Source organism: Tachypleus tridentatus, chromosome 3, assembly GCF_004210375.1.
Source record: "Tachypleus tridentatus isolate NWPU-2018 chromosome 3, ASM421037v1, whole genome shotgun sequence".
Lineage (NCBI taxonomy): Eukaryota > Metazoa > Arthropoda > Merostomata > Xiphosura > Limulidae > Tachypleus > Tachypleus tridentatus.
The window spans coordinates 75,455,812-75,469,572 of NC_134827.1; the positions used below are offsets into that span (position 1 = coordinate 75,455,812).

Sequence of the window (13,761 nt, forward strand, 5' to 3'; positions counted from 1 at the left end):
TTTGTTAAAATTATAAATTCAACTTGCCACGAACTTATTACTTTTTAACCAATCCAAAACCCACTAGATTTGTCACGAGACTCGAAAAGAAACGACGTATACAGACAGATTTAGTGTCAAGGACACAAGTATTTTATTGTGTTTTTAAAATACACAGTTTCTAATGTTATTTGTACAGTATACTCTTACACATACAATTAACTTTCGACTTCTGACTTAGAGGCGATAACATTTTCGTTTTTTTTAACTACATAAAAAAAGCAAATGTGACACAGAGCAGCATCCGGGTTTTCCTTTTAAATTAAAAAAAAAATTACGACTTAAGAAAAAGCCCTGATTATATGAATAGGCTGTTTTATTGACGGATTATTTTGATAAACTTGTATCGATAATATGTTGTTGGCCGGTTGAAAATTTGTCGAGGTCTTACTGTACTTTTATTTTCTGTAGACGGCTGGTGGTTGGTTTAATGAACGGAAAGCAAATATTAACCGTAGTTGGGATCGGTTGGTTTGTTACTGAAAAAGGAAAAGTTGAAAACTCAGCACTCGTGTAATTTGAAATTCGCAATTTCACTTTTTTCATCAATAATACTAAATATTAGTCGAGATAGTGACAAATATAAGCGTTCACTGTTATACCTTAAAGCTGTCGACATAATAGTTAAATTGTAATGTAACTTGATTTAAAAACTAAAGCCTAACGTTTCTGGGGTTGCTGCCATATTCTTTTAGTAATTTTCGAATCAATGACCCATGTTTTCGACCAAAGATGTTGGAATGCATTACGTTTTGTTTTATTTAGATAATTTATTCCGAATGTATAAAGCTTGAAGCATTTTCCTTGGAATAATGGTCAAGTACTTTCAATTACAATCAGATTGTTAACTTTGACCTTGGCTTAACGACAGAAAAATATATAATACTCGAACAACGCTCCCTTGCAACGTGAGAAAAAAGTGTATTCTCTAAGTGTACGAGATAAAATTATAATTTAGTAAAGTACACAGTGTAGCTCGCTTCAAGGAAAACGGTTGATAAACCAATTGCGGTGTTTAATTGGTCAAGGTAGAAAAACAGTCAATGAATCAACTGTAGTAGTTAACTCGGTCAGTATCACTAACTAACCCTGTATTCACCATTATAACACGAAAACAAATCGAATTTCAGAGTTTTAGGTGTTAAAATGGAGAAGTTTTTAATTTTTTCATGCTCTAGTTTCTAACTACTAGCAACAAAACGTTTAGCTACATCTTTCCTACAAATATAAACTCTACTTACGTCATTTGTGTTTCAGTATTGCCTAGGTGCGCTCCAGTGTCCATGCTTAGAGTACCAGCACCTTGTCCAAAACCGTAACCTTTAGGCCCAAACTTCCTTCCGTAGCATTGCTTACAGTACAGTTCGCCACCATGTTCAGCGGCATTTGTGCTGTCCAGACTCTTGTGGCACAGACCTGAGATTACAAGGAACAAACATTATGCATGTTAGAATACAGCACACCGGCTACATTATGCATGTTAGAATACACCGGTTTTAGAGTTGTACAATTAGAATAACTGAGAGTGTCTATATTAAGAAAAAGGCTGTACGTGGTTAAAAATCAGTACAACGAAAGTAGAAAGTTCGGTGCTGTGTAGATGTTTTTATGGCAGTTATTATAGTACTGAACAACAGCAAAAAAAGCTTTGGTTTTATCCAGCGTTGTCATAATCTGAAACAATAGACATCTAAGCTTAAATGTTGTGGACATCTTATCCGACCTTGCCATAATCTGAAACAACATACTTTAAGCCTAAAAAATCGTGGACATATTATTGTAATAATCTGGAACAGGAACAACAAATAATATGACGTTTTATTATAAGCTCTATTATATCTAAGATTTGATGGGGGAAAACTACAATAATGATGTGTAACAGCAATAAAACATGTAAACCCGAACATTCGCCAACTTGTTATCCGGCGTTGTCATAACCTGGAACCTAATGCTACGCACATCGGAACTGCATTAGAAGTCATCATTTTGTTACAACACAACTTTTTTTATTTTGTAAAAAGCTACATAATGGGCTACCTGCTCTACTCACCAAGGGTATAGAAACCGGTTTCTAGCGATGTAAGTCCGCAGACATACCGCTGTGTCACTAGAGGGCTAATTAGTAAACGAACTGCGAGTGATCTACCAGTTAGGAGTGTTAACATGTTAATAGAACAGAAATATTTTGTAAATGACCCGTGAACTATTAAACAATAGACAGTAAAATATATTTCTTACCACATTTAAAACAGGTTTTGTGCCACTTCTGTCCAGCTGCCAACATCTCCTCAGCAGCATACACAGACTTGCTACACTTCGGGCACTTAGGATGTTCCACCGGTTTGAAAGGCATGGTTATCGAACTGTTGAAAAAAAACGCAAAAACGTGTGTATTTATAGCTACAACATACTATATGTACAATAATCAGAGTAAGTGTGTAGCTATGACAGCTGTGAATGTTCTAATTATAACTTGGAGCTTTGCACATGTTTCTAAAAGAGTTGCACATTTAGTAGCGCTTAAATTAATCAACTATTTTTGATTAAATGTTTGGGGAAGCGGCGATAAGCGATATTAGAACATATAAGTTATATCAGAAATAAACGAATTAGATTATTTGTTTGTTTTTTAAATTTCGCGCAAAGCTTTGTTTGTTTGGGAATTTCGCACAAAGCTACTCGAGGGCTATCTGTGCTAGCGGTCCCTAATTTAGCAGTGTAAGTCTAGAGGGAAGGCAGCTAGTCATCACCACCCACTGCCAACTCTTGGGCTACTCTCTTACCAACGTTATACGTTATATTTGCGCGCAGTGTATGCGTAGTATTTATTAAAAATTCAATATTTTTTCCACATTTCAGGTGACGTGAGAGTATATTGGTTAAAGTGGTTATGAGTTCATTGGACATTCAGCCTCTCCCCCACAAATATATGGAACAAGGGGTAATAAAGTAATGGTACTGCATTATAGGATATCTAAAATTTGGTGAGAAAACTACATTAAAAACTACTAATTACAGGCGAAGCTTGTTTCCACCAGTCAATCATGTGGATCTGAGAGCGATGGGCGTCTCGAACCTTTTACCTTGTCACACAGAGTCGTCCAAGATCACATGATTCTGGCTGTCATCAAAACTAATGAAGACTTAATAAACAAAGTTCATATTTAAAAAAATTTTCTGAGATGAATTACTTAGTGGATTAGGCACCATTCCTTACTCTCATATTTCCATCCTAAATACTGTATTACATTACTAGTTTACATATAATACTCATATTATATTTGTTTCTAACGTTTCTGGTTTGTTTCATAGCAAAGCTACATTGAACTATCTACCATATTCACTGCAGAGAATCGAATTACATATTTTAATGTTACAAGTCCGTGGACTTACGGGCCCGGCATGTTAATACACGCTACTCGTAATCCGAGGGTCGCGGGTTCGAATCCCCCTCATACCAAACATGTTCGCCCTTTCAACCGTTACGATCAATCCCACTATTCGTTGGTAAAAGAGTAGCCTAAGAGTTGGCGGTGGGTGGTCTTACACAACTCTCTTGTAGCTTTGCGCGAAATTCAAACCAAACCATGGACTTACTACTGTGTTACTGAGGGGGGCAACAGTCCTCACCTCCAAACGTATAGCCTAAAAACGCTGCGTTTTAACTTTTGTGGCCGAAGTCACTGTTAGTAGAAAACAGAGATACGTTTATTCTTTGAAAAAAATTCTTTGCTACATACAGTTTCGCCATAAAACAAATTACAGATATATGGAGTTTCGCTTTCTTGTCTTTAAGTAATGACTTCTGGTGTCGTTTTCCCGTTGACGATGCATATACTAAATGTAATCTATTTGATAAAACTTACTAATATATCTGATTCTGTATAAAAATACAACATCATATAACGAAAGTTTATAGTTTTATGTTCTGATAAACAGACATTCAGGTGTTAGAAGTAATTTTATTTTTGATTTCTTTCTTTCAGAATCTGTGCAAAGCAGATCAAAAATATCTGCATACAACTGTCCCTTTTTCACAACTGACAGACTACAAGGAAAGGCAACTTAGTCAGCGACACTCACTGCCAACTCTTGGGTCGTGAGATTTTATAACACCACTGATCTTATAACGCATCCACGACTCTAAAGTTCTGAGCGCATTTTTACGGCGACAGATCTCGAACCGTGAACCTCACTGTATAGGCATGCAGGAATTAGGCTACGTTCAGCTCTTTCGCGAAAGTTATAGCTATACGTGTCTGTACATTCAACAAATTTGTGTATTCCTTTTCTTTATTTCCTTTACAAAAATCTAAAAGTTTTTAGGGTATGACATTTGCATTTTTAATAGAAAAACATGCAAACAAAACACCCGAACAGTCTTCTTACTTGCATATCTTTTCATCCTTTATCTGGATTCTATGACGGCTGGTATGGGCATTAACACTTTTATTAAAATAAAGTACAGAACAACGTTTCGACCTTCTTACGTCATCACGAATTACATCATCCTTTATTTTTAAATGAAAATATTTCTCCAAAATTTGTTGAATAAATACAAGAACACTCTTATTTATGGTGGTGCTACTTTTGAAACGCAGTATAATATTAATATTTGACGTTTGTCAACTTAAGTAGAGACAAATACAAACTGATATTAGCATTAGCTACTTAAATAGGTCAACATATTTTAAGGAAAGAACAGATGTCGCTACAAGTAGCGATTTTACCTCTGTAATCGTAAAGCAAAAATACTAATTGTTTTGACCAGCCCTTTTAAGTGGACAGAACGCGTAACTTGACAACACGTTATTCAATAATTTTAATGGTCTTGCACTTATTTTTTGATGTTTTAATTAATTCTTAATGAATAGGATAAAATACCCCTTTCTCCACTATTCGCAACTACTTGTTAAGCGTACATGCGGTTTCGCTTCAACCCTATTGCTGTGTGATAACACTACGAGGTTGTGTTCGGGTATTGTTCAGTAAATTTCGCGCGAAGCTACTCGTGGATTGACTACAATGTTGTTGTTTGTTGAATATCGTACACAGTAACGATGCAACAGCCGTGCATAATTTTCTGTTATTACTCTACAGTAACAGCTAGTCTATCTCACCTACCTCCAAAGTTGTGGACTACTCTAATTTAATAACAAGGTTTGACTGTTACATTTATAATACACCAAAGAGCCCCAAAAATCGAAGTACGATTTTATTTTTTAGGACGGTAGCGGAACACGAATCACAGACTTCACAGTTCGACATGCTGACCACTGAGCTTCCACTTTTAGACCTACACCACTTGTCATGTTTTTCTTTTTTTTTCGTTGGTTTTTTGTTATTAAGAGCAAAGCTATATGATGGACTATCAGTTCTGTGCCCACCACGGTTATTGAAACCCAATTTTTAGCGATTTTCTTATTATTATTGGACACTTATTAGAAACTCATTGTTAACAAGTAATACAAAAAACAGCTCCTACAAGAAGAAATAGTAATTTAACTGTTGTCAATCTGTTTATCTGTCAGTAAAATTATCTACCATGACTATTTTTCACAAAATGATTAATTCATTTTAAAAGGTCTGTTAGGTTAAATAATGTATGATGATGCTCTATAAAGTTAGCTCTAACCATGCTATGAGAAGGTGCTGTTTAAGCTAGGAGAATTATCCCTAACGTAATAATCATACTAATATAAGTAATATGAAAAGACGCTGTTTAAGCTGAGAGAAGTAACCCTAACAATAATCATCATATTGGTGTAAGTAATATGAGAAGGCGCTGCTTATGTTGCGAGAATCCCAACCCTAACAAAAAGGATCCTACTGGCAAAGAAACGTTAAAGCAAATCGTCTCGGAGAAAACTGTTAAATTGACATAATTAATGTTTTCCAATATGGTTAATAGGAATTTTACTAGATATCTTTATGTCTATTATTTTAAATTCCAGCGGCGTAGAATTGTTGATAAATGAAACATGATAATTTATTAGAAGCATCAAAATACTTCATAAGATGTTAAGACCAAGAAAAGAGCTTTATACGGTAAACAGTTTTAAAACAATAAAGTAAAGCTCAGTTTGGCCTATAAGTGAGCGAACATAAGTACTCATTAGTCTTAGAATTAATCCTATCATGTATAACTTTTCAACGATGATAAAGTTGAAAAGAGATTTGGATTATTCTTAAACCCTGTTAGCTATAAATCTCCTAAACCTTTTGTCTATTTCTAAACCAGTGGCGTTAACTAGGAGGGATTAAGAGCCACATCCAAGCTTTGAATTGATTGATTTATTTTTGAGAAACGTAAAGACATCTAATTAATGGGCTGTGTTTATGGGAAGTCACTAATAGTCATATACACTAAATTCAAAATCGAAATGTCTATGTTTCTATTTTTTGCTTTTCGTAACCACTCCTTCCTTTATAGTTATTACAGCTGATGTACACGAACTCTGAAACGTGTACGTCATCAAAAGTTCATGTATTCTGTAGAAATTAGGGTTAAGCTTTGTCCCCTCCCTTAATATTTTATTGAAATTGCGCTAGTGATCTAAAGCTCTTCAAATTTAATTCGACACTCTTTATGTAGCTTTGTAGTTTCTTGGAAATTACATTCTGAAGTTGATAAGAAAGCTTTCTCTACTGACATTTGTCCTTAAAGAATTCTATAAACCAATTGCCTTTCGGCTAAACTGGAAACACATAAACGTTATTTTAATTTGGAACAGGTTATTTTTATTGAATTAAAAATTGAAACAGTGAAAGTTAAACATAAAGCTTTATTCCCCGTTTAATGGGGCAGTTCGCTTCGGGGTCAAAGTTAGAGGCAGGTGCCCATAGTTCCGCTTCCCATGTATATAACTTTGGTGAGGGTTCAGTTTATCACAAACATCCAAGAAATTCTGTGTGTTGAAAAACAATCAATATTAGTGATTTTGTGTGTGTGTGTGTGTGTGTGAGTGAAAGAGAGAGATAAGGACAAAGATAATGTTTTTGAAGCATCATCCAAATGTTCTATTTATACAATACCAGGTACCACAACATAACATTTGTAGTTTCGTTACTGTTAAGTTACACAATGGGCTGTCTGTGCTCTCATAACTACGGGCATCGAACTCCGATTTTTATCGCTCCAAGCCAGCAGACTTACCGCTGATCGACTGGGGGAAAGATATCAGCACCTTGAAAATAGTTATTTGAGAATAGAATCACTTACAAATCAAACGGTGGCCCGGCACGGCCAGGTGGGTTAAGGCGTTGGACTCATAATCTGAGGGTCGCGGGTTCGAATCCCCGTTGCACCAAACATGCTCGCCTTTTCAGCCGTGGGGGCTTTATAATGTTACGGTCAATTCCACTATTCGTTGGTAAAAGAATAGCCCAAGAGTTGGCGGTGGGTGGTGAAAACTAGCTGCCTTCCCTCTAGTCTTACACTGCTAAGTTAGGGACGGCTAGCGCAGATAGCCCTCAAGTAGCTTTGTGCGAAATTCAAAACAAACAAACAAACAAATCAAACTTTTTCTGCCCCTCGTTTTCCACCAATAAATTTGTTTACAGTTGGTTATGACAGAACATTATTATTTTTGCATATAGGATGAAGTCATTAGATATTTACATTATTAGTTTTTGGTTCACTCGAAGTCCACGAATTAAGCCCAACTTTAGTTATAAGACGCTATTTTTGTGTCTATAATATCTCAGGTTATATATCGTAAAATACAAATAGCGAAGAATTCTACTAACCTTTACTTAAAAAAAACAAAAACACCAGCAAGACCACAACAGTAAAAAACTATCTACTCTGACTAAAGTGGGATTGTATTACGTCTTTTCTGTACGAACGTACCGGAAATTTCCTTGTCCTAAAAAGGAATAAGAAAGATTTTCATGTTAAAATTAGCAAGTTCGTGAGTCAGCCAAAGCGAGGAAGCGTTAGCCAAAAGCATAAGGAATGCTAGGGCACTAGGGAAACCTAATACACGGACAGCTTTTGGCAGCATAAGGTACATCTTCCGACAACTACGTAACAAGAAGCTAGAAAAGGCCGAAAATAGAAGCAGCTATAACAAGATAAGCTGGCCCCTTGACAGTAGGCTGAGACGAAATGACATCGACCGGGTTTTCAGCCTGACAGTTAGGATTAGAACTTGAATTTTGAGAAAACTTCACATTAAAATAAATGCTTCGAACAGTTAACTGAAAATATAGCATACGTGTTCATATTTAACAAGCTCTTTTTTTTTTGCGTTTCAATAAAAATTCGTTCAGGAGAAGCGAAATTTTTTCTACTGATCTAGAAAAACGAATATCGTTTCAAATAATAAAACTTATTAGTTCTGTAAACAGAATTGTATATACTTTAAAGACGTTGTAATAATTAACTATATTGAAATACAAAGTAAGGTTTTGTGATGATAGGTAACAGTTCAGATTTGGAAAATGTTCAACCTTAAATTTCATGTTTCAATACATTTAACAAGTCTGACTGGTACGGTCACAGTGAGGTCAATATACTGGTTTCTTACTTGTGTTGCTTTTATTGGAACTAAATTATTAGTAATTTTTTTTACACACTAATTGTCATATATGTGTTACTTTTATTGTTACTGAGAGGTTGTCTGTTTTTTTTTTTAACTCACTGTTAGGTAAATACAATGGCAGGATATTATATAAATCTTAACAGCAAATTCAGAGTGTGGAGAGACTTGTTTGTCTGTTTACGTTTACCATTTTTCTGAATAACCTCGGTGGACTCAGCAAATATCCAGATGTAGCTTTGCTATAAGAAAACACACACACACGCACACTCCTGAATACCAATTGTACCGCATAGCCACCATTTATAAAACATATAACATGCTTTAGTCAAGATTGTTTTTTTGTGATAGGGGATTTTGTTTTATCTATCAAAACAAGAAACATCTACGGTAAAATTATCAAGGTCCTATTTTATTTGTGGCACAGTAGACAGCCAAACCCATCAAATGACTGTAATTTGAAATCTTGAATAAATGAAAAAAATATTACGATGGCTCATTTGTGAAGTTTGAAAGACGTAGGCCTTAAAAATATATTTCAGTTATAACCAGGTTTATTATCAAGCTCCACCGATCCATTGAATTTTTGAAATGAAAGAATACTGACAAGTTATCTCAAAACTCACAAAATATTCTATAAACCTTTTATCTTTGAACGGATCAAAATGTATTCCATATTTCAGTTATATATTTTTAATGTTGGTGTTTGCTGGTATTTTGAACTTAATGTAACGAAGCTAATAAGCTAGTTTTTAATCGCCATGTAATTTTATTTACTAATATTAGAATATTATATTTAGTTGTGCGCGAGAGGAATATATTTATTTTATTCTTGTACTAAAGTAAATTTCTCTTTAAATGTGTGTAAAACATACAGAGGTAGTTGACTACTTTTCCAAAGATCTTTTATTACTGAGATAGAGTAAAATGTTGTTATGCTTATAAAGCACACGGGCCTATAAAGTGCAGTGCGTTATTTTGCGGTAATGGGGCACGAACCATGAGTCCCAGGATTCACACTGTTGGTACGGTGGTCACTACTGATCCTTCCTGAACTGATTAAATAAATTGTATAATATACAATTTAACCGATAACGTTATACAAAGTCATCCTATTGGATGACATTAACCAGTGATGAGGGCATTAGTCCTGAGTGTTATTTCGTTCGTAAGCACGTGCTATCCGTAAACAAAATTCTATAAATTGTGACATTGCGCAAAACGATTAATAAAGTCCTGCCCATTCACCCCAAGACATTAATTAGACACTCTGCACCAGTTCGGTAAAATGTATGATATCTTAAATATCATACGACAGTTTAGTAAAGTTTGAGTTATTTTATATACTATTCAGACGTGTGCTAAGACAGGCTGCTATATAAACATAGAATTCCTGAGGGCTTGTGCTTCGGGCATGCAATGAAATACGATGTTAGTTTACACAGTGTTATCGTTAAACACTGGTGCAGTGAATGGGTTGTGTGTAAAACACTTTTCTTCTATATATGGGCACACAGTAAGCCCATGCGTTTCTACCATATAAATCATTCTGTCTCCTGCTTAAAATTATTAATGTTCGTGTTTCTAGACTTAAATATATAATCTACGTTATCACCAAGCTAATACAGAGTGCTTATGTTAGTAAACCTAATTATATACCACTACATGATCGCTCAAGTTTTTGTTAAATTATCTGTGAACAGTCATTGTGTTTTCGACCCTTTCCTCAGTGGCTCACCTTATAATTCTGAAGGTTTATAACCCTAAAAATGGCTTTCGATATCCGTAGTTGACATAACACAGATAGCCCATTCTGTAGCTATGCGATTAACATGAAACACTTTTCTGTTAATGTTGTACACGTGCACTATTAACAACACAATCAACACTTGCATAAGGTGATATCGAAATTTACAAATTGATTTAATTACTATTCACGTCAACATTGTTATAAATAAACTTAATTATCGCGTCATTTCGTGAAATGACAATTACCAAAAATCACTTGAGGAAGTCGATTATCACCAATGATTTGCACACTAAATGAATTTTACAAAAGTGACATTATGTTTCTTACCTGTTAGTTCGGACCGACAAGAAAACTACGTAGTCTTAGACAGCAACCAACTGAAGACACAACTTTAATGTGTGGTCTTCGGACGAAAAGGCAAATTTTCATATGGTTTGCACACGACCCGCACATGAAACGTCACCCAACAATTACAAACAAACCCTCAGCTTGGGAACAGAAACGAGCCGACAAGACATATAGGGCGTCTTGGACGAACCTACATGTTACGTAGATATTTCCCCTAGCGAATTAAGCCTAGATGTTAGGTCAACAATGTTACAAAGTGTCGGGTTTCTTCGGATGAAGATCAGGAAGGTAATATGTTAGCAACAAGTTTTATTCGGAGACACGGACAGCTTAAAGCATGGTTCATTATTTCTCCCATGTTTTCAAAAGTACAAATGGTTTGATTCTTCGTTTCGCACCCTACTCGCCTTCTAAAGCGCAGATATAAAATATTGAAGTTATTATAAATAGGGAAATGAGTAACAGAAAAGGAATGTTTAAGTCAAACTTGGGTCACGTTGATATTTTTGTTTTTGAAACACAAAAGAGATGCCCAGCGTACGTTTTGTGCACTCATGAAAATGGTGAAAAATGTGAACGACATGTAATAATTGCAGTTAGGTTTTTAGTTCCTCTGAGTTCATATATTCAAATATGAATCACTTGTTTTCTTTCAGTTTCAAAAGTTTGACAAAATCAGAACAGTAATATCCCTAAATTCTTAACTCTGGTATTCTTAGGAAAGTTTGGTTTGTTTTGAATTTCATGCAAAGCTACACGAGGGCTATCTGCGCTAGTAATAAAGTAGGAGTAATAAAGTCTATGGTTTAGCATTTATTCACGCTGCAGTAAGGTGATGATGTAAGAGGTGGTTGGTAACCTCTGTGTTGAGGCTTCTTTGAATCTTTGTTGTGTAGAGCCATTAAACCTACAGATGTGTTTGAATAAGAATGTGGCTAGTTATCATCAGATACTGCTGTTTGTTCGTAAATTTCTTTGTTATTCACCAAAACGTGTAATTCAAGTAAAGAGCGTCCACGAATAACATTGAGTACATCAAAACCTACAAGTAGCATTGTCAGTGGACTGTAAAAAGGATCTTACTTGTCTAGCCAAGACGAGGGAAAATAAAATTAAAACTACACCTGAGACCAAAACTTATTGTAATTGTAAAACCAACTTAAAATTTAATTTATAAAATATTGCTTCTCAAATGGTCAAAATGACCACATATGGACACCACATAAACATAGTACACGGATTAACAAAGGACCAACGAACCGAAGATTAAACGTTATTTTCACAACAGAGATTTTGACTAACTTTTACTCCTTCTCCTCAGCGGAGCTAAATCCGGGGCCCGACTTCTCACAGAATAATAGATAGCCTCTTACGATGTTTTACGCTAAAACAAACAAACGAAAGTTTTATATCAACCTGTATAGTCCGTTTCGATTTTTTGAAACGACTTATTCGCAAAGGACAAAATATGTCACCTAACTAGTTTTCCTAAAAAATAAACATTATGTAACCTGCTTCTTTTCTATCAAATTCTGGATATAACTAAAATGGCTACACGGTTTATAAACTTTGGTAATAATATCGTTCAGTAAAAAAGAACAAGGAAATAATTAAAGTAATTTGACAAACTTGTAAAGGTTTGTTTGGTTTGGTTTGAATTTCGCGCAAAACTTCACGAGGGCTCTCTGCTCTAGCCGTCCCTAATTTAGCAATGTAAGACTAGAGGGAAGGCAGCGAGTCATCACCACCCACCACAAATTACTGAGCTACTCTTTTACGAACGAATAGTGGGATTGACAGTCACATTATAACGCCCCCACATCTAAAAAGGCGAGCAGGTTTTGGTGTGACGGGGATTCGAACCCGAGACTTTCGGATTACGAGTCGAGTACCTTAATCGACTGACCGAATTTGAAAAGGAAATTCATTAGTTTTCCACAGAAATTTTTATTTCTTATTACATTTGTTTCTGTTTTCACACTAAATCTACACCAGGGCGGGTTTTAAGATCGTGTGTGCATATAGGAGAGACAGTTGTCTCCTCAGAATATTGCTTTATTCCACCACTGATCTCGAATTGTTCCGTTAGTAAAAATATGTTTTTCTGTTTTGTAGTATACGTACTTGTTGATTATTTCCAGTGTATTTGCTTCTTTAAACAATAAACGAAATTTCTGTAATAAATAAAACCAATTTAAAGAAGTTTCAATAAGGTATGTTACACTGACATTCGCAATGTATCTTCTCTACTGAAAATCTTTTATTTTAAGCCTTACACCAGAGATCGCAAAGTGTCAATAAATCATACAAAACTTAGTCCAGAAAGAACTGTTAAACACTTTCTGAACATTACCTAATTTTGATCTTTGAAATTGAACTAGCAAAAAAAAAAAAAAATAAAAAATGAAATATTGTTGAAAGTTGTCTGATTAAAATAAAATGGTAAAAGTTGTTTGTACTCACGTGAAGAGAACGTGATGAACCAACATTAATTGTTTGGTTTGATTAAATAAACATTATCGCTTTATTTTATTTTTTTAGAGCTCGTCAGCCAACTACAGATTTGAAGAGACGGATTAAAGAGAAAAGCGGCGAGTTACAGAACCCATCTCCTACTTTTGGGTTGAATTACAGAACCCCTTTTCAGCTTGTGGATTACTCTAATCAAATTGTGGGATTTGACGGTCACTTTTATAATACGAAGAACCCCAAAGTATGAAGCATGATTCGTTTATTTAGCAGATATACCAGGGGAGTGGAGCGGATCCACAGTGCGTTGTGTTAATCACTGGACTTTTATTCCTGTAACTCATTAGTTTTTAAGGTAAAAAGTGGTCTGGTTGAAACTTATTCAAGTGACTAAATAGTCCTCAACCAGTGTGTTAGAATCACTGTGGTGAGAAGTAACTTTTCACAGTTTAGATTTAATTTATGTTGCGTAATATTACAGCATTAAGAAAAGGGATTTGAATTCCGTTTCATGTTATTATTACATCACGTTTTTATATTTATTCGAGATGACACATATACACTAATAGACACAGCTAAATATGGGGTTTGTACCTCTGCTTGTAAGTATCG

The 13,761-nt window shown here is 35.0% G+C and overlaps 1 protein-coding gene across 2 annotated transcripts; it reads right to left on the bottom strand.

Moving 5' to 3' along the window:
* Nucleotides 1-109: 109 nt before the first annotated feature.
* Nucleotides 110-12,391, bottom strand: LOC143247217 (muscle LIM protein 1-like). 2 transcript variants are annotated; one of them, XM_076494924.1, is made up of 5 exons: nt 10,660-10,768; nt 7,789-7,907; nt 2,278-2,402; nt 1,281-1,455; nt 110-518 (listed from the first exon to the last, which is right to left on the bottom strand). In XM_076494924.1, exons 3-5 carry the CDS (start codon nt 2,390-2,392, stop codon nt 488-490), a joined length of 321 nt encoding a protein of 106 aa, XP_076351039.1. In that variant the 5' UTR covers nt 2,393-2,402; nt 7,789-7,907; nt 10,660-10,768; the 3' UTR covers nt 110-487. The 2 variants fall into 2 exon arrangements, with proteins under 2 accessions (XP_076351039.1, XP_076351038.1); XM_076494923.1 differs by lacking the exon at nt 7,789-7,907 and having other exon boundaries at nt 10,660-12,391.
* Nucleotides 12,392-13,761: the final 1,370 nt, after the last annotated feature.